The sequence below is a fragment of the Cynocephalus volans genome, chromosome 10 (genome assembly GCF_027409185.1).
Source record: "Cynocephalus volans isolate mCynVol1 chromosome 10, mCynVol1.pri, whole genome shotgun sequence".
NCBI classification, from domain to species: domain Eukaryota; kingdom Metazoa; phylum Chordata; class Mammalia; order Dermoptera; family Cynocephalidae; genus Cynocephalus; species Cynocephalus volans.
The window spans coordinates 100,911,646-100,937,936 of record NC_084469.1 but is presented as its reverse complement, the minus strand read 5'-3'; the positions used below and the strand labels follow the sequence as shown (position 1 = coordinate 100,937,936).

The following is a 26,291-nucleotide window of genomic DNA, read 5'->3' as shown; positions in this document are numbered from 1 at the left end:
CTCCAACTTTTCCCCTCAGTGAGTTAGACACCATGTCCTCAACAGCTACCAGTCCTGGGGCAGAAGCCAGTTCAGCTGTTTTAACTACAATTATCTCACCCGGTATACCAGGTATGGTAACCTCACAAGTCACTACTTCTGGGACAGACACCAGTACTACTAAGCCAACTCTGACTATTTCTCCTGGTGAAACAGAGACCGCAGCCTCTCTGGTCACCCATCCTGGGACAAAAATTAGTTCAGCTGTTCCAACTCCAACTGTTTCCCCTGATGTATCAAGGCTGATAACCTCACTGGTCACTAGTTCTGAGGCAGAGACAAGTACAACTACTCCAACTCTGACTGATCAGCCACATGAACCAGAGACAACACCTTCATGGGTCACTCATTCTTGGACAGAAGCCAGTTCAGTTTTTCCAACTCTGGCTGTTTCTCCTAGTAAGCCAGAAACAACAGCCTCATGGGTCACTCAACCTGCAGACACCAGCACAATGGTTTCCAGGACACCCTCCAATCTTTCCCACAGTGAATCAAACACCCCATCCTCAGTGGCCACCAGTCCTGGATCAGAAGCCAGCTCAGCTGTTCCAACTATAACTATTTCACCTGGTGTACCAGATATGGTGACCTCACAGGTCACCAGTTCTGCTACAGATACCAGTATGGCCACTCCAACCATGACTCTTTCTCCTGCTGAGGAAGACACCATGGCCTCATTGGTCACCCATCCTGGAGCACAGGCCAGTTCAGCCACTGCAACTCCAACTGCATCCCCTGTTGTGTCGGGAATGGTGACCTCACTGGTCACTAGTTCGGAAGCAGAGACCAGTACAATGCTACCAACTCTGACTGATTACCCACACGAATCAGAGACAACAGCTGCATGGGTCACCCATTCTGAACAGGCCAGCACACATGTTTCCAGAAGGACCCCAAGTTTTTTCCATAGTAAGCCAGATACCACACCGTCAGTGGCCACCAGTCCTGGAACAGAAGACAGTTCAGCCATTCCAACAATAACTATCTCACCTGGTGTACCAGATATGGTCACCTTCCTGGTCACTAGTTCTGGGACCACAACTTTTCCAATACACACTGAGTCCCCACATGAACCAGAAACAACAGCCTCATGGGTCACTCATCCTGCAGAAAGCAGACCAACAGTTTTTAGTATAATCCCCAGTTTTTCCCACAGTGAATCAGACACCACACCCTCAACAGCCACCAGTCCTGGGACAGAAGCCAGTTCAGCTGTTCCACCTACAATGATCTCACCTACTGGACCAGGGGTGGTGACTTCACAGATCACTAGTTCTGGAACAGACAGTGGTATAAGTTTCCCAGCACTGACTGAGTCCCCGCATGAACCAGAGACAACAGTCTCATGGGTCACCCATCCTACAGACACCAGCGCAACAGTTCCCAGGACAACCTCAACTTTTTTCCATAATGAATCTGACACCACACCCTCAACAGCCACCAGTTCTGGGGCAGAAGTCAGTTCAGTTGTTCCAACTATAATGACCTCACCTGGTGTACCAGGGGTGGTGACCTCACAGGTCACTAATTCTGGGGAAGTGACCAGTACAACCGTTCCAACTCTGAGTCTTTCTCCTGGTAAACCAGAAGCCACCGCCTCATTGATTACCCATCCAGAGGCACAGACCAGCTCTAATGCTCTGCCTTTGACTATTTCCTCTGGTGAGTCAGATACAACAGCCTCATGGGTCACCCATTCTGGAGAGATCAGTACACCTGTTTCCAGAACAATCCCCAATGTTTTTCACAGTAAACCAGAGACCACACCTCTAATGGCCACTCGTCCTGGGACAGAAGCCAGTTCAGCTGTGCCAACAACCACCATCTCACCTGGTGCACCAGATATGGTGACCTCACAGGCCACTAGTTCCGGGGAAGCGACCAGCACTACTATCCCAACTCTTAGTCTCTCTCCCGGTGAACCAGAGTCCACGACCTTATTGATCACCCACCCCAGTGCAAAGACGAGCACACAATTTCCTGCTTCAACTGTTTTTTCTCATTTATCAGAGACCACAGCTTCACTATCCATCACACCTGGGATGGGGATGAATACAACTCTTCCAAGTCAGACTGTTTCCTTTGGTTCACCAGAGACGACATCCTCTCCCTATACCACACCTGCGACTGAGACCAGCAGAGTTGATCTAGGACCAACTGTTTCACCTGGTGTTCCTGCAGAAACGACCTCACTCTCCAACCATTCAGGGACACAGTCCAGCACGATTACTCCAGCTTCGCCTGTTTCCCCTGGTTTATCAGAGACCACAGATTTATTGACCACTACCTCTTCAGCAGAGACCAGCACAGGTATCCCAACTCTGACGGTTTCCCTTGATGTCCCTGGGCTTACCAGTGCCCACGTAACAACTGGTGAGCCTAATGCTGTAACTTCCTGGAGCACAAAAACCTCACAGCCCGTGACTTCAGCTGGACCCCCAGAATCTTCCAGGACTGTCACAGGCACCACTATGACCTTGATACCATCAGGGACCCCAACACCACCTAAAACCAGTCATGCAGAAGGAGCGAGTCCAACCACTATCCTGAAAAGTACAACTGTTGAGACCACTAATTTAACTGCCACAGACTCAAGTCCCACTGTGGCTGAGACCACAACCACGTTCAACACACTGGCCGGAAGCCCTGTTGCCCCTCTGAGCACACCTGGGATGTCCACTTTGGCCTCTGAGAGTATGACCTTAGGAACAAGTAAGGATCACTTTTTTATTATGGTAAAAAAATATATATGCAATTTCCAATTTTAACCATTTAAGGTGTATAATTCAGCACCATTAATTATATTCACACTGTTGTGCAACCATCAGCACTATCTGTTTCCAAAACTTTATCACTCCCAACAGAAACTCTATTCGCATTTATCAGTAATTCTCTGTTCTATCCAGCCCATGCTAAGCTCTAAGCTACTTCCTACCTTTATGAATTTGCCTGTTTTAGATATTTCACGTAAGTGGAATCATACCATATTTGTGGTTTTGTGTCTGGTTTATTTTACTTAAGGTAATGTTTTCAAGGTTTATCCATACTGTAGTATGTATCAGAACTTCATTCCTTCCAATGAATGAATAATATCCTGTTGTACGGATATACCACATTTTATCTATCCATCCATCTGTTGATGGACACTTGAGTTGTTCCCACCTTTTGACTATTGTGAATAACGCTGCAATGAACATCGGTGTCCAAGCATCTGTTTGAGTCCCTGTTTTCGATTCTCTTGGGTGCATAGTTAGGAAAGAAATTGCTTGGTTTTATGGTGTGTGCTAGTTTGCTAAGGCTGTCTTAACAAAATAACACAAACTGAGTGGCTTAAACAACAGAAATTTATTGTCTCAACCTTCTGGAGGCTAGAGGGGAACGCTGGGAAAATGCAGAGACTGTGCACCTTGGAGTCATCCCACCCAAGGAGTGAGGGAGCTGGGGTATTTATCCACCCCATTATCCAGTCATTGTTGGAGGGATGCTCCCTGTGCCTGCTAATTACCTCAAGACAAAGAGATGCTGGTGTGTGCTAAAATGGTAAGACCCAAAAGAATGTGAAGTAGGGTAACCCACTTATCTTGCATGCCCAGAACTGTCTCACTTATAAAACTGAAAGTCTGCATCCCAGGAACCCACACAGTCCCAAGCAAACCAGGGTAGCTGGTCACCCTTTGTAGGAAGGTCTTGGATAGTGACTGCTACAGGAGGAATTTCAAGTTGAACAGCCCAGGCTGGACTCTAGCTCTGCACTGGAATTAAAGTGTGTCCTCAGAGCCTTTCCTTCCACCCCCAGCCAAGGGCCTGACTCAAGACTGGTCTCTTCTTACCCTCCTCCATGCAGCTGAACTTCCCTTATGGATGCCTTTTACTGTCAATTTCACCATCACCAACCTGCACTATGTGGAGGACATGGGGCAGCCAGGTTCTGAGATATTCAATGCCACTGAGAGGACCCTGCAGCACCTGGTGAGAGTCCGCCCACCACACCAATGCCCACCTGGCCTCAATTCTGCCACCCCCTGCATTTGTGGCCCCTTCTGCTCATCTCCCTCTCATCCCTTCCCAGCTCGAGCCCTTGTTCCAGAACAGCAGTGTTGGTTCCCTCTACACCAGCTGCAGGCTGACCCTGCTCAGGTGAGATCTGTCCACGGCAACTACAGGAACCCCATTTCTGTCCTTTCTTGGTCTCCCGCCTCCAAGGTAGCCATGGCTGCTTGAACTTTTGCCAAGAGGTATTATAGCATAGTGGCCTCAAAGGGCCTTGGTTTGAACTTATCTTCCATTTTCTAGCTGCGTGATCCTGAGCAAGACACGTAACCTCTCTGTTCCTCAATCACATGGTCTGTAAAATGATGATAGTAACAGTCCCTTACTCTTGGGGCTGTTAATCATTCAGCACAGTGCCTGGCCCATTGTGACCACTCCATTAATTAGGTCTCATAGAGGCAGCCAGTGGAGCGTCTTTACCAATGGTAACCCCAGAATTCTGCCCTGGCTCATCTGTACCATATCGGGGCAAACCCTGAAACTGGATAAGGCGGGCAGACTACTGTAAAAAGAGAATGGGGGGCATAAGAGGAAAGTCAGCTGGTGAGTGGCCCTGGAGAATGCTACATTTAATGAAGTAGGGGGTCTGGATCCCCAAAGGAGACAGAGAAAGATGTGTCTGAGAAAGCAGTTGAAACCCAGAGAAGAGTGAAAGCCAAGCGGTATAACTGAAGGAAGCTGTCGAGAGCATCCAGCTCTCACATTTATCTCTGCATGTCCCTGTTCCCATGTCCTTCCTCCCCAGGGCTGAAAAGATTGGGACAAGCACCAGCATAGATGCAGTCTGCACCTACCACCCAGGTCCCACAGGCCACAAGCTGGACCGAGCACGGCTGTACTGGGAGCTAAGCCAGCAGACCCACGGTGTCACTCAGCTGGGCTCCTACACCCTGGACAGGGACAGTCTCTATGTCAATGGTGAGTAGCTCTGCTTCACCCGGGGTTCGCTTTTTCCCTGGATGTGTCTCCCTGTAGTACAGTTCCTCTGTACCCATGTCCATAGTTCTGGGCCAACCTAGGTTTTCCACGAAGGCTCAGTTCTCTTCCCTAAGCACACCAAGAAGGGGCCTTTCAACTGGCTGTGAAGATTTCCTCCACGGTCTTTTCATTCCCATGACCGTCCACGGAAGGCCTGTTGGAGCATGCGGATATCAGGGAAGAAATGGAGTAAACAAGCCAGTGGCGGCTGTTGGGGTTAACTCTTCCCCAACAGGCAGCAGGTCCCCAATGCAATGCCTGATGTACTGCTTTCTCCTCCTGTGACAGCTTGTGACCCTAGACTTGTTCTCCAAGGGCCAGCTGGAACTACCCCCACCTGAGAAACAAACAAAAAACTTTTAGTAATGTTCTTAGCAATAAAGTTCTTTGCAACAATGCTCTTAGCAACACCACCAACAATAACACCTAAAACAAAGGCTAATATTTATTGAGGGATTCCTGTGATCAGAACTTCATGAATATTATGTCTTACTAATCCTATCCAACACTCTACGAGGCATTATAGAAGAAGTGAACAAGGCTCAGGACAGGGAATCCATTCGCTCAAGGCTAGACAGCTAAGAAATGGTAGAGGTGGGACTCAAACCCCAAAATGACTCTAAAATCTGGCCTCCTTACTTCTAGACTATACTGCAGACTAAGCCCCAAATCTCCAGATGGGAAGGTGTATCAAGGAGCCTCTCCTACAACAAATTAAACAAATTCTTGATTGATTAATTGTATCCCTACTGTACTGTCTCGGACATTTTCTTTATGCCTGAATTAAAACCTGCATTGTATTTCCATAGTTTATGGGAGTGACTTAAAAGCAGTGGTCACTCGTGTGGCTTTTGGTGAATTACAAGTCTTAAGTCCTGGTCCTGCCCTTTTCTTTTTGAAATATAATTGATTATACATAGTTGTGGGGTGTAGAGTTCACTATCAGTATTTGTGTATAATAAGTAATGAATGATTAAGTCAGGATAATTAGCAAAATGTAATGTAAAATTTAATCATTGCAAAATGTAATCATTCTTTGTGGCCCCTTACCAATTTCTTCCTAAACTCCCACCCCCTTTTCCCACCTCTAGTAGCAACAGTTTTGTTCTCTCCTTCTGAAAGTTCAACATATTATTGTGGTGGTTGTTTGTTTGTTTGTTTAGCTCCCACTTATGAGTGAGGACATGTGTTATTTTTCTTTCTGTGCTGGCTTATTTCACTTGGCATAATTTTCTCCAAGCTCATCCACGTTGCTGCAAATGGCAGAATTTCATTCTTTTTTATGGCTGAGTAGTATTCCATTGAGTATATATACCACATTTTCCTTATCCATTCATCCATTGATGGACATTTAGGTTGGTTCCAACTCTTGGCTATAGTAAATAAAGCTGTGGTAAACATGGGAGTGCAGGTATCCCTTCGACATGATGATTTCCATTCCATTCCTTTGGGCATATATCTGGTATCAGGATTGCTGGGTTATATGGTATCTGGTCCTGCCTTTTGCTCACTATGTGGCCCTGGGAAAGCCATGTAGCCTTTCCAGGCTTCAGTGTTTATTTTTCGAATGAAATAAAAAAATTTTTTTTTAAAATTTCACCTGAGATTATTGTGAGGGTCACATAAGATAAAACCCAAATAAGCCAAGTAAATCACAGGGCTCCACTTGGCCCCGTTTCAGGAATGTCAAGAAAGCCAGTCAGGTCATCAAATATAAAATAAGAGTAAGTTTTATCTGCATTAGTCACAGAGCATAAAAGAGGATCTAATTCCTGATCCGGAACCATACTTACTCAATACTTACTCGAATCCTCTTTTCCCCATTTCTTCTCATTCTCCAACTGTATACTCTCTGGCTGACCCCCAGGTCTCCCTCTCTCCTTCCCATAAGTCGGTGTCTGTCTGTCTGTCTCTCTCTCTCTCTCCCTCTCCCTGCCCTCGCCCCTCCTCTCTTCTCTTCTTCTGTCCTTTCCCAGTTACCACAATTCAACATTACAAAATTCCAAGACCCACACTACCACAGGTCAAGCTGTCTTTGGAAAGCTGGGAAAGGGCAGAATCAGAGAGAGCAAGGACAAAATTATATTGAATGAAGAAAATGCCAGTATGGCTGGAGACACATAAAACTTTGTCCCTATTAGCAAAGGAGTTGTATAGGCATTTCTCAAAGAAAGATATACAAATGGCCAACAGACACCTGGAAAAATAAATGCAAATCAAAACGACAATGAGATATCATCTCACCCCAATTAGACTGGCTGTTATTAAAAAGATAGAGAATAACAAATGCTGGTGAGGAAAGAGGAACCCTCCGATACCTTTGGTGGGACTGTACATTAGCACAGCCATTGTGGAAAACAGTATGGAGGTTCCTCAAACAACTACAGATAGAACTACCATGTGACCCAGCATTCCCACTGCTGGGTATAAACCCAAAGGAATGGAAATCATCATGTCGAAGAGATACCTGCACGCCCATGTTTACCACAGCTCTATTTACAAAAGCCAAGAGTTGGAGCCAACCTAAATGTCCATCAGTAGATGAGTGGATAAGGGAAATGTGGTTGGTATATATACACAACGGAATATTACTGTGCCATGAAAAAGAATGAAATTCTGCCATTCACAGCAACATGGATGAACTTAGAGAAAATTATGTTAAGTGAAACAAGCCAAGCAAAGAAAGAGAAATACCACATGTCCTCACTCATAAGCAGGAGCTGAAAAAAGATAAAGAAAGAAAGATAGAACAATTGGAATAATTCCTTGAACTCTTGAAAGGAGAGAATGGAACTGAGGACACCAGAGGTGGGAAAGGGGGCAGGGGAGGAGGGGCTAGGGTGAAATTGGTAAAGGGCCACAAAAAATGTTTACCTTGTGTAGTGATTAAAAAAAAAAACAAACTTTGTCCCTATAATTCATTTAATAAGGTTGACACTATTCCAGGCACATAGGGAACTCCCACAATATCAAGGAGGCTCTGATTATGATTGTCTTTGTGGTTAATGATAATGAGGATGAAGATCTCATGAGCATCAGAGTATAAGGCCATTAACTAATAAAGAGCAGCCATCGCTATTGATCAATCTCAGAGAAAGCACTCAGGAGGTTTGGGTACTTGCATTTCTCGTTCTAACCCTCACCTCTTTCTTAACCTCCCCCTATCATCTTCATCTTTCTACCTCTCTCTCTCCCTGCAGGTTATAACCATCGATTCTGGATCCCCACCACTAACAGTGAGTAATGATGGGCCCGAAGTCCTCATGCCCTGGGACCCTTCCTTCCCAAGCCTACTTCCTGGGGAGGAAAGTATCCCCCTCTGCTAGGTTCTCAGCCCCAGAGAAGGCCCAGACCAGTAAAAGTCTCAGTCTGAGTCAAGGTAGAAATGCAAGTTTGCATTCACAGCACTGTCCTCTCATTGCTCCATGATAGAACCCAACAATCTTTATTTACGCTGTATTTTCTTTCAGCTCCGGTGACCTCTGCATTTTCTTCAAGACCCCCAGCATCTGTGACCCACACCCTCAGCTCTACAGGTAGCAATCTGATCACTGAGTCCCATGAAACTTCAACTTTCATTTAGTGGTTGATGAATTCCTGCACGGTCTGAACCCTGATGCACACCCAGTCTCAGCCTGTCCCACTTTGTCCCTTGTCCCCTCATCTCTGGCCACGCTGGCCTTGTTTCTTTTCCTGCAGGGCCCAAACATCCCTCCATCCTCAGGGCCTATGCACTTGCTGTACTTGAAGGAACTCAGAAGTACCCTCTTGTCTTCCAAATCTCAGCTCAGCGTGTCTCTGCTGAAACCTCCAAATTAGTACTTTCCCCCGTGTCCACATCCCACAGAAAGCTAGCATCTATTCTATCTCTATGCTCATCTCCTTCATGTCAATTATTACTAATTGGATTTCTTGACTGCTCAAGTATTTGTGACTCAAGACCTGAGCACAAAAGGTCTTCGCCTCTCCTCTTCTCAATGTAATGTCCACAACTTGTCAGACTTTGACAACTCTGGGCTGAGAGAGTTGAGGTTCCATTCTGAGGTGAAGTCACACATTCAACCTCCTTCTGGCTGGCTGAGGGATGGTCCAGATGAGATATTCCAGGCCTCAACTACTGGACATTATGGGCAAGGAGATGGTATAATCCCTTACTCCTTACCCCGACATCCAGCTCAGGACTAAGACTCTGATGGGTTCTCTCTCTCTCTCTCTCTCTCTCTCTCTCTCTCTCTCTCATTCTCTCTCTCTCTCTCTCTCTCTCTCTCTCTCTCTCTCTCCCCCACTCCCTTTAGCTGCAGGGGTGAGCCCAGTCCTGGTGTCATTCACCCTGAACTTCACGATCACCAACCTGCTCTATACTCCAGACATGGAGCGCCCAGGCTCCTTGAACTTCAACTCCACCGAGAAGGCCCTGAATTACCTGGTAAGAGCCCGCTGATGCCTACACTGACTCACCTTGTCCTTGTCCCCCACCCAATCCCCTCAACCTACCCTGCTCTTGTCTCTTCCTTCCTCCCAGCTCGAGCCCTTGTTCAAGAAAACCAGTGTCAGCTCTGGCTACTCTGGCTGCAGACTGACCTTGCTCAGGTGAGACTTCCTTTCCTCACATCATGAAGGGCTGCACTGTCACAGGCAACCTCACCTGGAGGTGAGGACCTGAGCATGATGCCAAAAAGGCAAGGATCACAAATGACTGGGGTCTTCCAGGAATTCAGACTCAGAAGGCACTCTCTCTGGCTGAGTGTATCAGAGAGGGCTTCCTGAAATAGGTGACTGTCAAATTTCTTAAATTATTTGGATCAGCAGGAGCTTGAAGCATTCAGTCTCACTGGTTAGAAAGGGCAACATTAACTCATTCACTAAACATGGAATGATACACCTGTGATAGTTGCTAAGGGCACTAAGAGAGTCAACCACGGGCACTTCACTCCAGGTGCCCACAATGTAGAGAAGGCAGCAGCCACATGAACTTGAAACCATAAAAGGAACAGAATTAGTATGACCATTCAGCTCTACACAGGGGCCACAGGAACTCAGAGAAGGGACTTTTACCTGGTGGGGGGTGGGGGCTGGGTGGAGGCTGTCTGGAGAAGGTGATGCTGGAGCCAAGTTTTGACAGTTGAGTATATGTTAACCAGAAGAAACTCTGACAAAAATATTATTTCAAGAGGTGGCACATCTTAGATAATGGGACAGATGTAAGAAATAGTGCGGTAGATGAGAAAAGTTCTGTGAAGCTGGAGAGTAGTAGAATGTAGGTCAAATAGTGAATGAATGAATGAAAAAAGGGAGGGAAGGAATGAGGGAATGAATGAAGGAGGAAATATGGGAGGGAAGGAAGGCGGGAGGGAGCAGAGAGAGGAGACAGAAAAAAGAAAAGGAGGGAGAGTGAGCAGGAGGTTGGTTGACTGGGGGCCTGGAGGGACAGGTGCATGGAAGTATGTAGCTGCATGAGCCAGGATGAATTCCAGGATGAGAGGATATCATCAAGAGTTCAGGCTGACGTTGGGGCTAAAAGCCGTACTAAGAAGTTTTCATAATATTTTGTACAGCAAAAGGTTAAGCATTAATGATCTCTAGTGTCCAAATTCATGAAGTCACATCCTGTTTCTGTCACTAGCTGTGTGAGGTCTCAGAAGTTCTTTAATGTCTGTATGACTTTGTTTCCTCAACTATAAAATGGAAATGACTATAGTCAATAATACTATACAATACACTTGAAGTTTGCTAAGAGAGTAGATATTAAGGTTCTCACCACACACAAAAATGAGGTAATAATGGGAGGTCATGGATATGATAATTATCTTGACTGTAGTAATCATTTCACAATGTACATCAAAACATCACATTATATTTCAATAAAGTTGTTATTTAAATTTTTAAAAATATTTGGATCCCAGTACTGGCCAGCTGCCAAAAATAAGTAAATAACTTTTTAAAAAACAAAATGGGAATAATATCAGCATCTCCCTCACAGAGTTGTGAAAGGATAAAAAGAGATAGATAGTAAAGGTAAAACATAGCACCTAGTAGGTGTCCCACAAATATTAGTTATAATTACTCAGAGCTGTGGGGAACCATGAGGTTGTTGTAAGCAGAGCCCTGACATAATGTGATTTATTCTAAGTAGAGTGCTGGCAAATGGGGGGATGAATAAATTTAAAATGATAACGAGTCAGAAGGTGGGTGGACCATTGAGAAGCTGGACCAGACCTGAATACAGCTTGGATTTGGGAGAAAGAATAGGAGAAGATCCCAGAAGCTCCTAGACCTCTGGCTCTGGCACTCATATGGAAATATGAGAGGACAAACAGTGTTTTATTTGGGAGGGAAGGATGATAACCTTAATTTGGGATATATGGAATATAAGGGGTCTGGAGGACATCCCTGAGGCTGTTGATTACATGGGACAGAGCTCAGGAGAGAGGTCTCATCCAGACAGAGCGAGATCAGGCTATTACAATCTATTATGTTAGATCTGTCTATTACGGTAATAGAGCTGGTAGTTGAAATAATGAGTATGAATGAAATGACCCAAGAAGAACGGAGCAAAAGGAAAAACGTTGGCTGAGGATGAGGCCCTGGAGATCCATCACTTTGCAGAACGGGAGGCGGCCTGGATAGAGAGGACCCAGAAAGGAATGTGCCTGAGAAATCAGACCACCCAGTAAAGGAGAGATGTCATAAAACTAAGGGTTCGGGGTCAATCTGAAGGAGAGAGCTGAACAAAGTGTACAACTCTCCCACATCTCTGTACGTCCCCATTCCCGCATCCCTATCACTCCAGGTATGAGAAGGACAGGGCAGCCACCGGAGTTGATGCCATCTGCACCTACCATGCTGACCCCCGGGGCCCTGGACCGGACAGAGAGCTGTTGTACCAGGAACTGAACCGACTGACTCATGGTGTCACCTGGCTGGGCCACTATATCCTGGACAGAGACAGCCTCTATGTCAACGGTGAGTGTCCATGCTGCAGCTGGGGTCTCCCACAGTCTCATGTCTCTCTATACCTCAACTGGGGATGATTTTGCACCCCAGAGGATATTTGGCAATGTCTGGAGACATTTTCAAGTCCCCATTGGAGGGGTGCTACTGGCATCTAGGGGATAGAGGTCAGAGATGCTGCTAAGCATCCCACAGTGTGCAAAGCAGCCGCCCCCCACAAAGAATTAACTAGACCAAAATGTCAATAGTGCTGAGCGAAGAAACTGCATACAAATTCATAGTTCTGGCACAAACCTAGAATTTCTTTAGGGACTTATTTTTCAATGCTTAACACACGAAGGGAGGTCAACTTCCTTTCTTTGTCCACCTCCTGGGATGAAATGTTTCCTTCTCCTCCTTATTCCAGTACTTCTTGTTAAGAGACCAACTGGAGTATGCAGACACTGGAGAAAGAAAGGGGTGATGCAGGGCCCTATGGTTAAGTCTTCCCCAATGCGCAGTGGGTGCCCAGTTCAGCCCTCACTCCATTATGACAACTTAAGGTGAATTCTCCATTTCCATGGACCAGCCGGAACGACGCTGACTCCATAAAACAACACCCTTAGCAAATACACCATGAATAATAACTGATTGCACAACACCGTTGGCGACAAGGTCCTTAACAGCAATGCAACTGCTAAGAATAGCTAGAATAGCAGCTTATATGTATCAAAAGTTTCCTATGTGCCAGGAGTTGAAATAAGAACTTTATTTGTATTATCTCACATTAATCTTACCCAACACTCTATGAGTTATTACACTCGTTGTACAGACAGTCATTATGTATTCAGGGAGGAAATCATTTACCCAGGATCACCCAGCAACAAAGAAAGGAACAGTGAAGATTCCATCCAAAGATTCAAAATTGGAGCTAACTCAAAGCAGTTGTCAACAGCATGGTTATTGTTGAGTGACAGATCTTTGTTTTGTGTGATGCTGGGCAAGCCATGTAACCTCTCTAGGCTTTGGTGTGCATTTGTAGGGTAGAATAAAAGTGCCATGTGGGATTGTTCTGATAATCAAATGAGGTCATTCAAGAATGACCGAAGTAAATTACAGGGTCCCCTGGGTCCAGTCTTCATCTGCATTTCTCATGCAGCATCACAGCAGATGCAATTCATGACCCAGAGAAATGCTCATGAAAAATTCTCTTTTCCCCAGTTCCTTTCAGGCTCCAATTGTTATATATTCATCTGACCTCCAAGTCTCTCCTCTTTTTCACCATCCCACTCCTTCCTCCAAATTTTCCCTAGTATTCCAAATCATACATATCATTCTTCCCTCCGTATCTTTATACTTTTACCTCCACATACTGCTCTCTCAGTCTGCCACAATTCTGTCAATTCTACATCACGAAAACCCAGAAACTAAGCCAGAAAAAAAATTGTACTATCATAAAATTTTGTGAAGGGAAGGAAGCTGAGAGAGCAAGGATAAATTGTCTTTGTGGATAAAGAGACCATAGATAAGGTTAGAAGGCACACTCATCCATAAATGCAACTTTTTACCCTTGTAATAGGTTTAGCATTATTGCGGGTGCATAGTATAGCCCCAGTAAACAGCTATTATTATCAGATTTTTATTTTAGTAATGATAATGGTGATGATGTTCATTACTATCAAAGGACAAGGCACATAGGAGGCACCAAATGAAATGTAGCCATTATTGTTTACTCCTGAATCTCAGAAAGTTTCTTGATGACTTCCATTTCTAGGTCTGTCATCTTTCCCTCTCTTAACTCTTACCCATCATAATGGTCCTTCTTTACCCTTTCCTCTCTATCTACAGGTTATAACCATCGATACTGGACCCCTACCACCAGCAGTGAGTATTCAAAGCTGTGATACCCCCAATGCCCCCAGGACCCTTCCTCCCCAGAGAGCATTACTCAGAAAAAATTTTTTTTAGCAATATTCCCTCTCTAAGTGCCCAGCCACAGCCTCGGAGTAGCCCCTAACCCACCCAATGTCTTTGTCTGAGTCAAGATAGAAACCCAAGTTCCAATGAACAGTATCTGTCCCACATTCCTTTAGGATGGGACACAATCACTTTTCCCATGTTTTTTTTCCCCTCAGCTCCAGTGACTTCTACATTCTCACCAGGACTTTCCACAACCCCCATCCCCAGCTCTACAGGTAGGAACCTGCTCTCTGGAGTCCATGAAACTTCAACACTGCATGCTCTGTTCCCTGCTGATCACCCAGCCTCAGCCTGTTCCACTGTCTCCCTCACTCTCCAAGCCTTGGCCATCCCAGACGCTTGCCTGTTCTAACCTTGGTCTAACCTCAGGACCTTTGCACTAGCTATTCCTGGAGACCAGCTACGATTGGTACCCTCCCATCTGTCAAATCTCAGCTCAACTATCACCTTCTTTGGAAGATGTGCCTTCGGTCCTTTGGTGTTTTGTGAGTCAAGACACCACCAACTCTTTACATGCTCTAGACAAGATGCACATCTCCTCTTCCTCACCGCTCTGCCCTGATCAACTAAACCAGTTATTTCACATGCCTAGCCCCCTGTAGGCTTTTAAATATGTGACTTGCATTACAAACCAAGTCATGATGATGTTGATGATGGTGATGATGATGGTGATGATGATGATAGTGATGATGGTAATAATAAATGTAACAGATAATATCTGACATTATTGAGTACTGAATATGCACCAAGAGCTACACTCAGCATCTTACTAGTATTATTTAATATGCTTTTTAAAAAAGTCTATCATTATAGGTAAGCGAGACATGGAAACCTTTTATCACTCACTTTAAATCCTGTTGCTTGTTTTTAAAAACAAGTCCATTGCAAACTCTTGTATTTTTTGTGCTTTTGAACATCGTGTTTATTTCTGTTGAGCCCAATATTGAGGAAACCTGCTGGATGGATCAATTGTGGCTTAGTCCCTTCTGCCTCCCCAGTGTCTATTCCAGTGCCTTGTGCATGGTAGATCTACAGGAAATACATGGGTTATCTCAGGAAAGAAAGGAATAAAGTATGCCTTTCTTTTAATGTGTGGGGACATTCCCTTCCTTCCCTGGTTCATATCTTTAATGATTTTTGTCAGAATCTACCCAGGACAACTATATGGCATCTGTGCCACTTCCTCATTCATGGCAGACATCACTAATTGATAACAGCATCCATTCTTCATGAGTTCAAAACAGCTCCAGAATCCTCACCAACAAAACACTCCAGGAAGTCTCTACCAATTCAGTTGGGGTTGTCTCAAGATCCTACGACCTGATGACATGTGGAAAACTCTTTGGTTTTCCTAGAAGTCATCTGTGAGTTGGAAGGCTAAGCTCAGACTCATCTGAGTCATGACTTGATTCAAACCAGCTCACACCCTCCCCTGACCAATGGCCAGAAAAGGTCAGCAGTAAATGGGGGCTGCAAAAACCCAGATTTATTTCCATCAGTTGACCTCATAATTGTCTTTCCTGTGCTGAAGTTGCTCCTTGATCAAAGTTTCATCTTGAAATGGGAAAGCACTGGATCTAGGGCCCCTACATCCTCCTCCCCAGGCAGTGTCCCTGATGATTTTCTCATAGTTGGACCATAGGTGTCTCAGAGCCTGCAGGGACCTCTCCCTCACAGGTCTCAGGGAGATGCCATGTGATCTTGGATTAAGATCACAGGCTCTGGAGTCAGGTGACCTAGGAGATTGTCTCAACCAGGACCTGACACATAGTCAACCTTCAACAAGTGGAAACTGTTAGTATTGGTGAGAAAAGTGGGGTTGCAGGGGATTCTAGATGTAAAATAGATGGAAGGTGATACCAGTGTACATCCACAGTCCACAGGGAGATAAGGAGGCCTGGATGGATCCCAGCCAGCAGCTGCAGGGGCGGCAGTAGGGGTGACAATGATAGTCCCTGCCACAGAGCAATGGAATGACAATCCAAATGAGGGAATTAGGTACAAAAGCAAGAAACTGAGGAGTATCCTGGCCCCTTCCTTTCCATTCACTCCACTTTTTAACCATCAGAACGTACAGTACGGCACATATCCTGGATCCGTCCACTCTCCCGCGCCACCACTCCAGCTGTAGTCCAAGCCACTGCCATCTCTTGCACCAGCAGTGCTTTCCATGTTGGTCTCCCCACTTTTATCCCAGCCAGAGGAACTTTTCAAAAATCTACATCAGAGCATGTCACTCTCCTGAGTAACATCTTTTGGCTGCTTCTCATTGTTATTACAAAAAAATCCATGTTCCTCACTATGATCCATGACCCCATTCTTGATGCCCCTTTTGTTTTCTTTAAAGGAATTTATTTTCTGATCGACATGTATTGACTGTACATGTTTATGGGGTGCAGAGTTATATTTTAGTACACGTATACAACGCGTAGTGATCACATTAGGGTAGTTGGCATATTCATCATTGCACAACGTCATTAATTTGTAATGAGAACATTTGAGCTCCTCTCTTCTAGCCATTTGAGAATATACAATAAATTATTGTTAGTTATAGATGCCTGGCACTACTGTACACCACTAGAACTTCTTTTTCCTATCTAGCTGTAATTTTGTGTCCATTAACCAACCTCTCCCTATCCTCAAACCCCCTCACCATGCCAGCCTTTAGTCACCACAATTCTACTCTCTACTTCTAAAAGTTCAATTTATTTTTATCACTTATTTTTGCTCCCACATATGAATGAGGACGTGCGGTATTTATCTTTCTGTGCCTGACTCATTTCACCTAACATAATGTCTTCTAAGATCGCCTAATGTCCTTCCCAGCCTCATTTTTTACATGCTCTTCTTGGCTCCTGGCCACGTGGACATCACTGAAACACAGCAAGCTGTTTCCAGCCTCATGGACTTTGCACTTGCTGTTACTGTGGTTGGAAGTTCTTTCTTTGGCTGCTTGTCTGGCTGGCTCCTACTCATCAAGTTTCAAGCAAATGCCAACTTCTCATAGGGATCTTGTCTGATTTCTTTATCTAAATCAGACCCTGGTTTGTTCATTTTCTTTAATCCTTCACAGTACTTATCACACTTTCATTGTACTTATCTATTTACATGTCTGCTATCTGTTTCTCCCTTCTAGGAATGTAACTTCTTGTGGGCTTTGTCTGCCATGTTCCCTGTTGTACCCCATGTGGGTCATTTGGGGGGGGGGGGTTGGTCCTCAGATCCATTCTCCACTCTTCCTGTGCTCTGTTCTGTGGAGTAGAGATCTGATCCTGAAAACTACATTTCCCACACTCCCTTGCTAACTAACTTCCTGTTAGGTTCACCCGATCAGAGGTATCGGTGCAATTGTGGTCAGCAGAAGAGCCAGGGTATTTCTTCACCTCTCTCTCTGCTTCACGGAGCATCTCCACCAGGGCCTGTGTCTCCTCCATAGTCCCAGCAGTCTCTGGTGTACCCCTCTGTAACCCCTTTGTCCCTTCAGCCCTATGGGACTAGAGGCTTCCTAATTTCATAATATCCATAATACCTTTTCAGGTGGTGGTATTGTGTTTGCTTTTTCTTTTTGGTATTAAATTCCCTCTATTAAAACAGGTGACATGAATTCTACTTTTCCCAACTAAAAATTATATGTGCCAATGCCATGACAATGCCTCGCACATAGCTTGTCCTCAATAAATATTTGTTGAAGAAAAGGAGGGAGGGAGGAAGGAAGGAACTAAAATTATAACCTGGGATCTGGATGCATGAGTTTGGCCACATAAATGGGCCAATATGGGGGAAGTCTTGGGGTCACTTTACATACCTGCAAATCAGGGCTCCTAGGAGAAGAACCAATTCCTGATACCAAGAGCTGTTGAGTATGATGTAAATGGTGGTCTTGCCTTGATTGGATCAAGAGCCAAGCTAAGTGGAGGCCACTGGTGGAGAGAATCAGAGGCCATATGTGTGAAAGCTGGGGCAGGCTGGAGGAAGGGACTGGACAGAGAACTCCAGCAGGCTCAGGACAGGTCCTCTTATCAGCCTCTCCTGTTGCAGCCACAAGCCATACTATGGTGCCTTTTACCCTCAACTTTACCATCACGAACCTGCAGTACATGCCAGACATGAAGCATCCAGGATCTGCAAAGTTCAACATAACCGAGCAGATCCTGCAGTACAATGTAAGAGCCCTGAGTTGCCTGCTGCCCACTCCTCCTCTCCCCTGCATAGCCCCTCAACCCTCCAACTCATCTCCCTCTCCTTCCTCCCCAGCTTGGTGCTTTGTTCAAGAACACCAGTATTGTCCCATTGTACTCTGGCTGCAGACTGACCTCGCTCAGGTGAGATGCCCAGGGGTGGGTGCTCACACTCCCATGCCTCCCAGGTTCAGTTCCTAAATCCACCTTGTTTCCCACCTGCCCGATGTAGCAGGCTCTGGCACCTATGAGGCTGCATTTACTGAGCCCTCTCCCCAGTTCCTGTCTTCTCATGCTTCTGTTCTGTCTTCCTTCTGGTCCTAAACAAGGTGTAGAACATCCCCCAGGAGTGAATGCCCTGCAATTGCCAGAATTATTCTGTACTAAGGAAAATATAAAAAGCGAAAATGAACAGTCCATGTAGCATGCACGTTTCTCAGCCTACACTGGAAGTGTTCACAGATTATGCAACGGATGTATTTGCAAGTGTCAGGGCTGCCCCCACCTGGTTTTTCCCCCCTTTGGTCTAATCTGGGAATGGGGTGGCAGGAAGCTGGTATGCGGATGGTGAACATTGTGCCAACTCCAGTCCCAATTCACCTTCTTCTCTTTTGATCACTTATAAATTCTAGGTTTTTTCGTTTCCATTTCTTTTTCTTTCTTTCTTTTTTCTCACTTTCTAAGATGATTTCAGCTTTCTGGCTTTTCCAGACATTATTATTCTTGCAAGTCACCCTCATTATCAGTCCTGTATATGTCTCCATCCCCATCTCCCCTCCCTCAGGCCTGAGAGGGACGAATCAGCCACCAAAGTGGATGTCATTTGCACCTTCCACTCTGAGCCCACAAGCACTGAGCTGGACAGAGAGCGGCTGTACTGGGAGCTGACCCGTGAGACCCACGGCATCACCAGGCTGGGCTTCTTCACCCTGGATGAGCACAGCCTTTATGTCAATGGTGAGTGGCAGGTGTCCCCCTGCCTCCCCGTGGGTCTCAGTGCAGACTCTGTGCTCTGGGCTCATAACACACATCCTGGATTTCCTGTCCTCTCAGGTGTGGGGAGCGTTTAAGCTTGTCCCAGACTGCCCTGCCCCTTTGGTTCTTTCTCTTGGAAAGAGGTATTTATTCACAGCTTTTCTGGGGATATTACAGGAGATAAGACACTCAGAGAAGGGAGAGAGGGAGTGGACAGATGGCAGAGGGATGAACCACAGCTAACCTGATCTAGAAATTCTCCCCTGTGCTCCAGTTATAGCCTCTGGGTTTGTCTGCAGGCTTTGCACTTTAAGGCCACTCTGTAAAGTTGACTTATATCAATAAATCCCAAGAAACCCAATGGGCTCCAGATTCTTGCCACTTCTTACCATTCCCCGTCCTTCCAATCTTCACCATCTCTCTCGCTCTCTTTCTTCAGGTTACACCCATCGGACCCCGACCTCCACTCCCAGCAGTGAGTAACTTGGGTCTTAGTATCGCTTTACCTTTGGGGGCCCATCCCTTCTCTCCACTATCCCTCCCCCACATCCCCAGAAAGAAAAGGAACCAGGAAAGCCCTGGTATTTCCCCATCTTCATTCCCCAGCTCAGAAAAGACACGCCCAGGCTTGAGGCTGAAAAGGGAAATTGTCTCAGGGTCCCACAATGGGCTCTCCTTGGCTGGGAAGGCCCCCCCTAAACCCCCATATTCTCTCCCTGTTTTCTTCTCCGTTGCTGTGGCTTCTGCCATCTCCTCAGCAACTTCAGTGACCACAGTCCCAGTCTCAACAGGTAGGAGCTTCTTTCTGTCTTCCTCCCTACAAAGCTCTGGTGCCCTTTGCCAGTGGGATTGTCCCCTGGGGAGCCACAACTCATGCGTTCAACTGGTGCTTATGAAGCACTTACTGTAGAAAATACCTTGGTGATGCAGCAGTAAGCAGAATAGCAAGGGCTCTAGTCTTCGATGGGTTCCCAGCAAGGAAGACAGAGAAGACAGATGTGATCGTACAAAAAGGTACTGAGTTACAATCAGCATGGTCCTGGCTGAGTCCTGCAAGTGTGCGGAGGGGTTTCTCGCTCTGGTAGTTTTAATTCCAGGAAAGAAGGGAATAGTATGACCTACATGTGTATCTCACAGGTCATGCTCCAGGACTTGGGCAGGCTCTGCTTGGCTCGGGGTTAGCTTCCCATTCCATGCTACCCACCGGCCCTGCTGAGGGTCCTGAATGAGCCTGTATTGTCACTGTCTTACTCAAGTCACTAGTTACACATCAGCTAGTGCCTCCTGAAGGTGTCCTGATCACTGACCACTCAGACCAGAATGGACAGTCACTGTGGGCTGGACTCACCCACGGTACTAAGTGAAGGGGTTAGGAACGAAGACTCTCGAACCACAAGCCTGGGCTCTGCCATTTAGAGATTGTGTGATGGGAAAAAATTATTTAACCTCCCTTTGGCTCAGTTTTTACATCTGTAAAATGGGTATAACACTCTCTCCCTCCAAAGGGACGAGTTAAATGCAAGTAAAGCTCCTAAAACATAGAGTGACGTATAAAAATGCAATATGTGTTTCTTCAGTTTTTTTTTTAAATTGATAAATAAGTGGATTTCACAGAAACAATTTGAGTTTTTAAAAAAAGCTCAGAAAAGGAGAACGTCTGTCTGGAATTTTAGCCACCTGGAGGGTCAGATATGTTTGCTTTCTGCTTCACGATGCATTTACCGCCATAGTGCAATTTATCATACTTATCCCTAGTGTACCTCAATTAATGCAATGTCTGGGGTCTCCTCCCTGAGGAAACCGCCCATCCTGGACGAAGACCCTCCCCACTGCTAGAAGACGCACATGAGTGATTCCCTATGCTCAGGTTCACAGAGCACCGACAGGCTCAGTGGACGTCTTTCTCCCACCCCACTGCAGCCGCTGTCCCTTTCTTGGTGCATTTCACCCTCAACTTCACCATCACCAACCTGCAGTATGAGGAGAACATGCTGCGCCCGGGCTCGTGGAAGTTCAACTTCACAGAGAGAGTCCTGCAGGGTCTGGTGAGAGCCACGCCCACCGCGCCCCGCCCCGCCCCGCCCACCGATGTGGGCTCCACCCACCTTACCTATACCACGCCCATAGAAGAAAATCTCACCCACCTCACCCTAGCTCCCACAGATGCAAGTCCCACCCACTGGTGCAAGCTCCACCCACTTGTGCCAGCCACGCGCACTGATGCCAGCCCTGCCCCTACCCCTCAGCCCTTCTACCCACCTCTCTCTCCCTCCTGCACAGCTCGGGCCCTTGATCAAGAAGAGCAGTGTCGGCCCACTGTACTCTGGCAGCAGACTGACCTTGCTCAGGTGAGACCTTAGAACAGCTGGCCAAGGCTGCCCCAGATGCTCCCAGGTCCGAGGAGTTTGGCCCATCCTGTGGATGTCCTCAGCAGAGGTGGAATTCAGGAGTCACTGGCTCCAGGACCAGGGTGTCTCCTGATCCTTCCACGTACCCCCTCCACTGTCCCCGGAATCTGCAGAGCCCATCGGAAGGACTGGGCCCCTACCGTGGTCATCCCTTCTGCATTCCCTCCTTTTGAACAGGAAGGGCAATTCTTTAAGTTTTCAATTCTGTCCTCAGGATTTTCTCAAGACAAATGTGTTTTCTCCACTTGTGTTAATTTCCGATTCCAGCTCTTCACCTATCTCAAATATGAGCTCTCCTGTCATCATTCCGTAAGGATGAAGGTTTCAGTCTTGCAATTTAATAAAAATTGGTGTATGCATGACTCTGCTCAAATGCCCGGGCTGTCTGGAAGAAGTTGGTGCACTCAGAGAATCCAAGTCTGGCTTCTCCCCTCTCCACCAGGCTTCTCATTTCCTCTGGCCCCTTCCAGTCCTGCCCCCAGAAATCTCAAGACCCCTCCCTAGGCATTGCATTTATCATCATCCCCCTCACTCACCCTCCCTAGGCCAGAGAAGGACGGGGCAGCCACTGGAGTGGATGCTGTCTGCACCTACCGGCCTGACCCTGTGGGTCCCCAGCTGGACAGAGAGCGGCTGTACTGGGAGTTGAGCCAGCTGACCCATGGTGCCACCCAGCTGGGCTCCTACACCCTGGACCCAGACAGTCTCTATGTGAATGGTGAGCCGCGGCCATCTGTGCTTTGCTGTGTTGTAGAACCCACGTCCTCCTCTTCCATGCTTCCCTTTCTTCCTTTGTCTTTGCAGGTTATACCCACCAGATCCTGGTCACCACCCCCAGGAGTGAGTATTCTGAGGTTATTTAAGTCTCTACCACTCCTGTAAGCCCCAGCCCTTTGGAATGAAAGAGGTTGAGAGCCCACGGCCTCCACTTTACAGCCGCACCCCACCTCCAGCCTTGCATGAACAGGGACCTACACCCTGAAAAAGCCCAGGCGTGGGAGCTCCCTTCCTGGTATCTAGAAAGTGATGGGGCCCCCACTCTAAGCACCGATTTGTTTTTCCCCAGCTTCTATGGTGGCCACAGCTTCTGCAGGGATGCCGACCTCCTCCAGTCCCACAGGTAAGAATTCTCCTCTCTGAAGAGGCTCTTGGGGACTCCCGTTGGGTTCTAATCACAGGAGACAAGAAGAGGAGTGGAGTAGGTGACATCCCTCAGAGGGGCCTAAGGTTGACTCCTGATGAATCTGACAGGGTCTGCCTGGGTCCCTGAAAATTCCTTGAATACGAGCCCCACTCCCAGCTCTCAGCATCCTAAGCCATTTTCTGTAATCTGTCTCTGATTTCCAAATCATTCCCCAGACTTAGAAGAGTGGAAAGTCGCAGCCCTATTTGCTGCAAATGGATTTGTTCAGTGGCCAGTGCGCCAGAAATCAGCCCAGTAAAGGATCAACTCTCTAGTTTACCCACGTGACCAATTTACCAACAGCTTCTCTTAAGAAATACTTTTTATGAATATATCGAATAGCTTAGACATTTTTCCTCTTACTAATTCTTTATGACCATGTTCCTTGTGGATATATATATAGATTCCCTAACTATAGTCATTTCACTTTAGCAGAATTTTGAGGGAGGTTCAATTCATCAAAATTTAGGCACCTATGTCATGTTACAGTAGAACTCACTCTAGCAGAACTGATTTTTCCACTGTAATATATACAAGGGTACTTCAAAACATTCGTGGATTCATGTTATTTGTCAGTTCTACTTTTACATGAACATTTTAAAGTACCCTCGTAGATGCAGACATAAAAAATGTTTTTCTAATCCGAACCATTTGAGAGTTGCAAGTAACATGATGCTTCACCACTAAATAATTCATCAAGAATCACCATAAATTCAGGACATTATTCTTTGTAACCATAATACCATTATCACACTTCAAAAAATAACTATAAAGGGCTGGCTGGTGAGCTCTGTTGGTTAGACCGCAGCCTTACAACACCAAAGTCGTGGGTTCGGATCCCCGTACCAGCCAGCTGCCAGGAAAAAATAAAAATAAAAATAAAAAAATAACAATAATGCATTAGTATCATCTAATATGAAGTCCATGTTCAAATTTCCCCCAAATGCCTCTCTTTTATATGTAGTTTTTTTTTTCAAAGCAGATTCCACTCAAGCTTAGCATATTCACTAGATTATTGTCTTTTTCATGTCTTTTGATCTACGACAGTCCTACCCATTTTTTAAATCACGACATTGACTTTTAAAGACACCACAACAGAATCTGATCCCACATTCTGGCTTTGTCTGATGACTTTAAAAGTACTCTTGAATAAGAATATGCTCAAGAGAAATGATCCATAAAACAGGTCTTGTGAAGTCTGCAAATCTGGTAAATTGTAAAAAAAATTGTTGTTTGGCAAATTGTTCCTCAGGCAAGTTCTCAAATGAGGTTTTGGAGGGCAAACTTGTCTTGGAGTGTCCTCAGAGGTGCCCCGGTAGGAGGAAGAAACTGGCTCAAGCCAGTACCAGCACGTGTCCCTTAAATCCCCACTTCTCACCTGTTCTTATGCAGGACCAGTCCAGTGTGGGAATTTAAGAGATTTCGGGCTTATGGAGGAAAATTAGATATGACCACTAAAGGGCAGCAGCACACACAGATTTATTTGGGGCACCCTTTTGACAGGTTTGCACACAGGGGGATTTCCTCACAGCATGAGACCATCCCGAGGCTAGGGTCCAGGGGTCACTTCTCAGAAGGGAGGAGGACAAGAGAATTCCCTGGGGGGGGGGATCATGCCACTCAGCAGCCCAGTGGGGAATCTCTGGGTCAAAGAGTTCTGAAGGGGAGCAGAGGCTTGGGGTCTGCAGAACCGTTAGCATATGTTGGGTGTAATCTTTTTTATGGTTAGCATATGTTGGGTGTAATCTTTTTTATGGTTAGCATATGTTGGGTGTAATATGCAAAGCAAGCAGATTCTAAATTCTAAAATCTACTTACTTGGGTTATGTTTAAAACAATTGGATGTGTAAACATTTATTTGAGTTTGGTGCTGGTGAGCTTTTGAGTGAATTGATGCCAGCCTGCTGTGAAAAAATAAATAAATCTAAGGGCCAATATACAGGCGCTATCTTGGGCTTATTTATATAACACTTGAACACTGCCATCTCTGGGTTTTGTGTGTGGCCAAAGCTGGGGACCATGTAAAACAGGACATAACTGCTAATTCTATTCCCCATCCCCGTTCCACCTGCAGTCTCAGATAACAGAAAAATGCCAAAAAAAAAAAAACTCGAGGCTTACGCACCCCCTACCTGGTATCTCCAAGGTGATGGGGTCCCCTGTGCAGGCAGGGGTTGTGTGCCAATGGCCTGTTGCCCCACATCCAATCCAAGCCTGACTCATGGTGCAGGATCTCCTCCCCCTCCCCCACTGCAGCTCCCAGCCCTGCCCTGGTACCATTCACCCTCAACTTCACCATCACCAGCATGCCCTACATGGAGGACATGAAGCCTGGCTCTGTGAAGTTCAACTCCACGGAGTCAACTCTACAAGGCCTGGTGAGAGCCCCCTGCTACCCATCCCTCTTTTCTAACTCCCTCCTAACGCTCTTTGAGTCTCTCTGCCATATGTTTTTGGAAGATATGGAAGGTTCAGAAGGCAAACAATTCCAGGTTCAAAACTTGGAACTGCCACAGAGAAGCAAATGACATTGGAGCAATGACCTTTTTGGTGCCTCTGTTTTGTCATCTGTAAAACCAAGACAGTAAAGCATTTATTCCAAAGAGTTGTTTTGAGAATTAAATGCAGTATTGAGATGTTTAGGGAGCTCTTGTTTTATTTAAAACATTGTGTTTTTTGTGGGGGAGATTGGGAAGATGTTCGTCAAAGGATACATAATTTCAGTTAGAAAAAATAAGTTCAAGAGATTTGTTGTAGGACATGATGACTATAGTTAATAGCAATGTATTATACTATTGAAATTACTAAGAGGGTAGATTTTAAGCATTGTGACCAAAAAAACTGGAAAGTATACAAGGTAATGCATATGTTAATTAGCTGGATGTAGTCATTCCACAATGGATACATATTTTTTAGAGGAATATGAAGAAGATTTTCTTTTATTATCTCAACATTCATTTACTGGTAAATAGAGAGAAAATTCAGATTAAAAAAGCAATGGAATATGAAAGTCAATAAAAATGAAATATTATTCTGACACCTAGAAGCTAATTACAATTTGTTTTAAATTTTAGATCATACCAAAATCCGTAATTAATGAAAAGAAAGAGATAAATGTTGAAAAGAAATAATGAATAAACTTTTGGATTATTTGATAATCAACTTAGTAAAGAGGATTATTTGATAATCAAGGTACTAACGTGATTTGATACTCAAGTTAGTAAATCATGAACACACTAAAAAAAGACGTGAAATTTTTGCTGATTTGACAGGCAATACCAACATTGATTAAGATAACACAAAATTCATAATATGCTGCTACAAAGCGGGCATTGATAGCAAACTGGGCAGTGAGTGCTGTCAATGCAAGAGTATGTGAAATTGGTCACTACTCAAGTAAAATGGAAATCCCCTGAAATCTTTTCATTTGCCGTAGAGAGAAGTAATCAGGGTACGCAATCAAAAGTACCCCAAGCATCCGGATACATATTTTAAAACAATATGTTTTACATGATAAGTATATACTATGTTTATCCATCAATTAAAAATAAATAAATATGTTTTTAATAT

At 45.5% G+C, this 26,291-nt stretch overlaps 1 protein-coding gene across 1 annotated transcript in view; it reads left to right on the top strand.

Annotated features, from left to right (window-relative positions):
* LOC134387552 (mucin-16-like) overlaps window positions 1-26,291 on the top strand; it is an 87,307-nt gene that overhangs the window by 22,341 nt on the left and 38,675 nt on the right. The window contains exons 5-25 of the mRNA XM_063109997.1: window positions 32-909; window positions 997-2,774; window positions 2,946-3,006; window positions 3,884-4,008; window positions 4,109-4,176; window positions 4,835-5,007; window positions 8,268-8,303; window positions 9,342-9,493; window positions 9,590-9,657; window positions 11,858-12,030; window positions 13,846-13,881; window positions 18,016-18,140; window positions 18,232-18,299; window positions 18,940-19,112; window positions 19,570-19,605; window positions 21,051-21,175; window positions 21,411-21,478; window positions 22,084-22,256; window positions 22,343-22,378; window positions 22,475-22,658; window positions 24,952-25,099. Of these exons, the coding sequence (XP_062966067.1) occupies window positions 32-909; window positions 997-2,774; window positions 2,946-3,006; window positions 3,884-4,008; window positions 4,109-4,176; window positions 4,835-5,007; window positions 8,268-8,303; window positions 9,342-9,493; window positions 9,590-9,657; window positions 11,858-12,030; window positions 13,846-13,881; window positions 18,016-18,140; window positions 18,232-18,299; window positions 18,940-19,112; window positions 19,570-19,605; window positions 21,051-21,175; window positions 21,411-21,478; window positions 22,084-22,256; window positions 22,343-22,378; window positions 22,475-22,658; window positions 24,952-25,099 (4,684 nt within the window). The remainder of the gene's footprint in view (window positions 1-31; window positions 910-996; window positions 2,775-2,945; window positions 3,007-3,883; window positions 4,009-4,108; window positions 4,177-4,834; window positions 5,008-8,267; window positions 8,304-9,341; window positions 9,494-9,589; window positions 9,658-11,857; window positions 12,031-13,845; window positions 13,882-18,015; window positions 18,141-18,231; window positions 18,300-18,939; window positions 19,113-19,569; window positions 19,606-21,050; window positions 21,176-21,410; window positions 21,479-22,083; window positions 22,257-22,342; window positions 22,379-22,474; window positions 22,659-24,951; window positions 25,100-26,291) is intronic.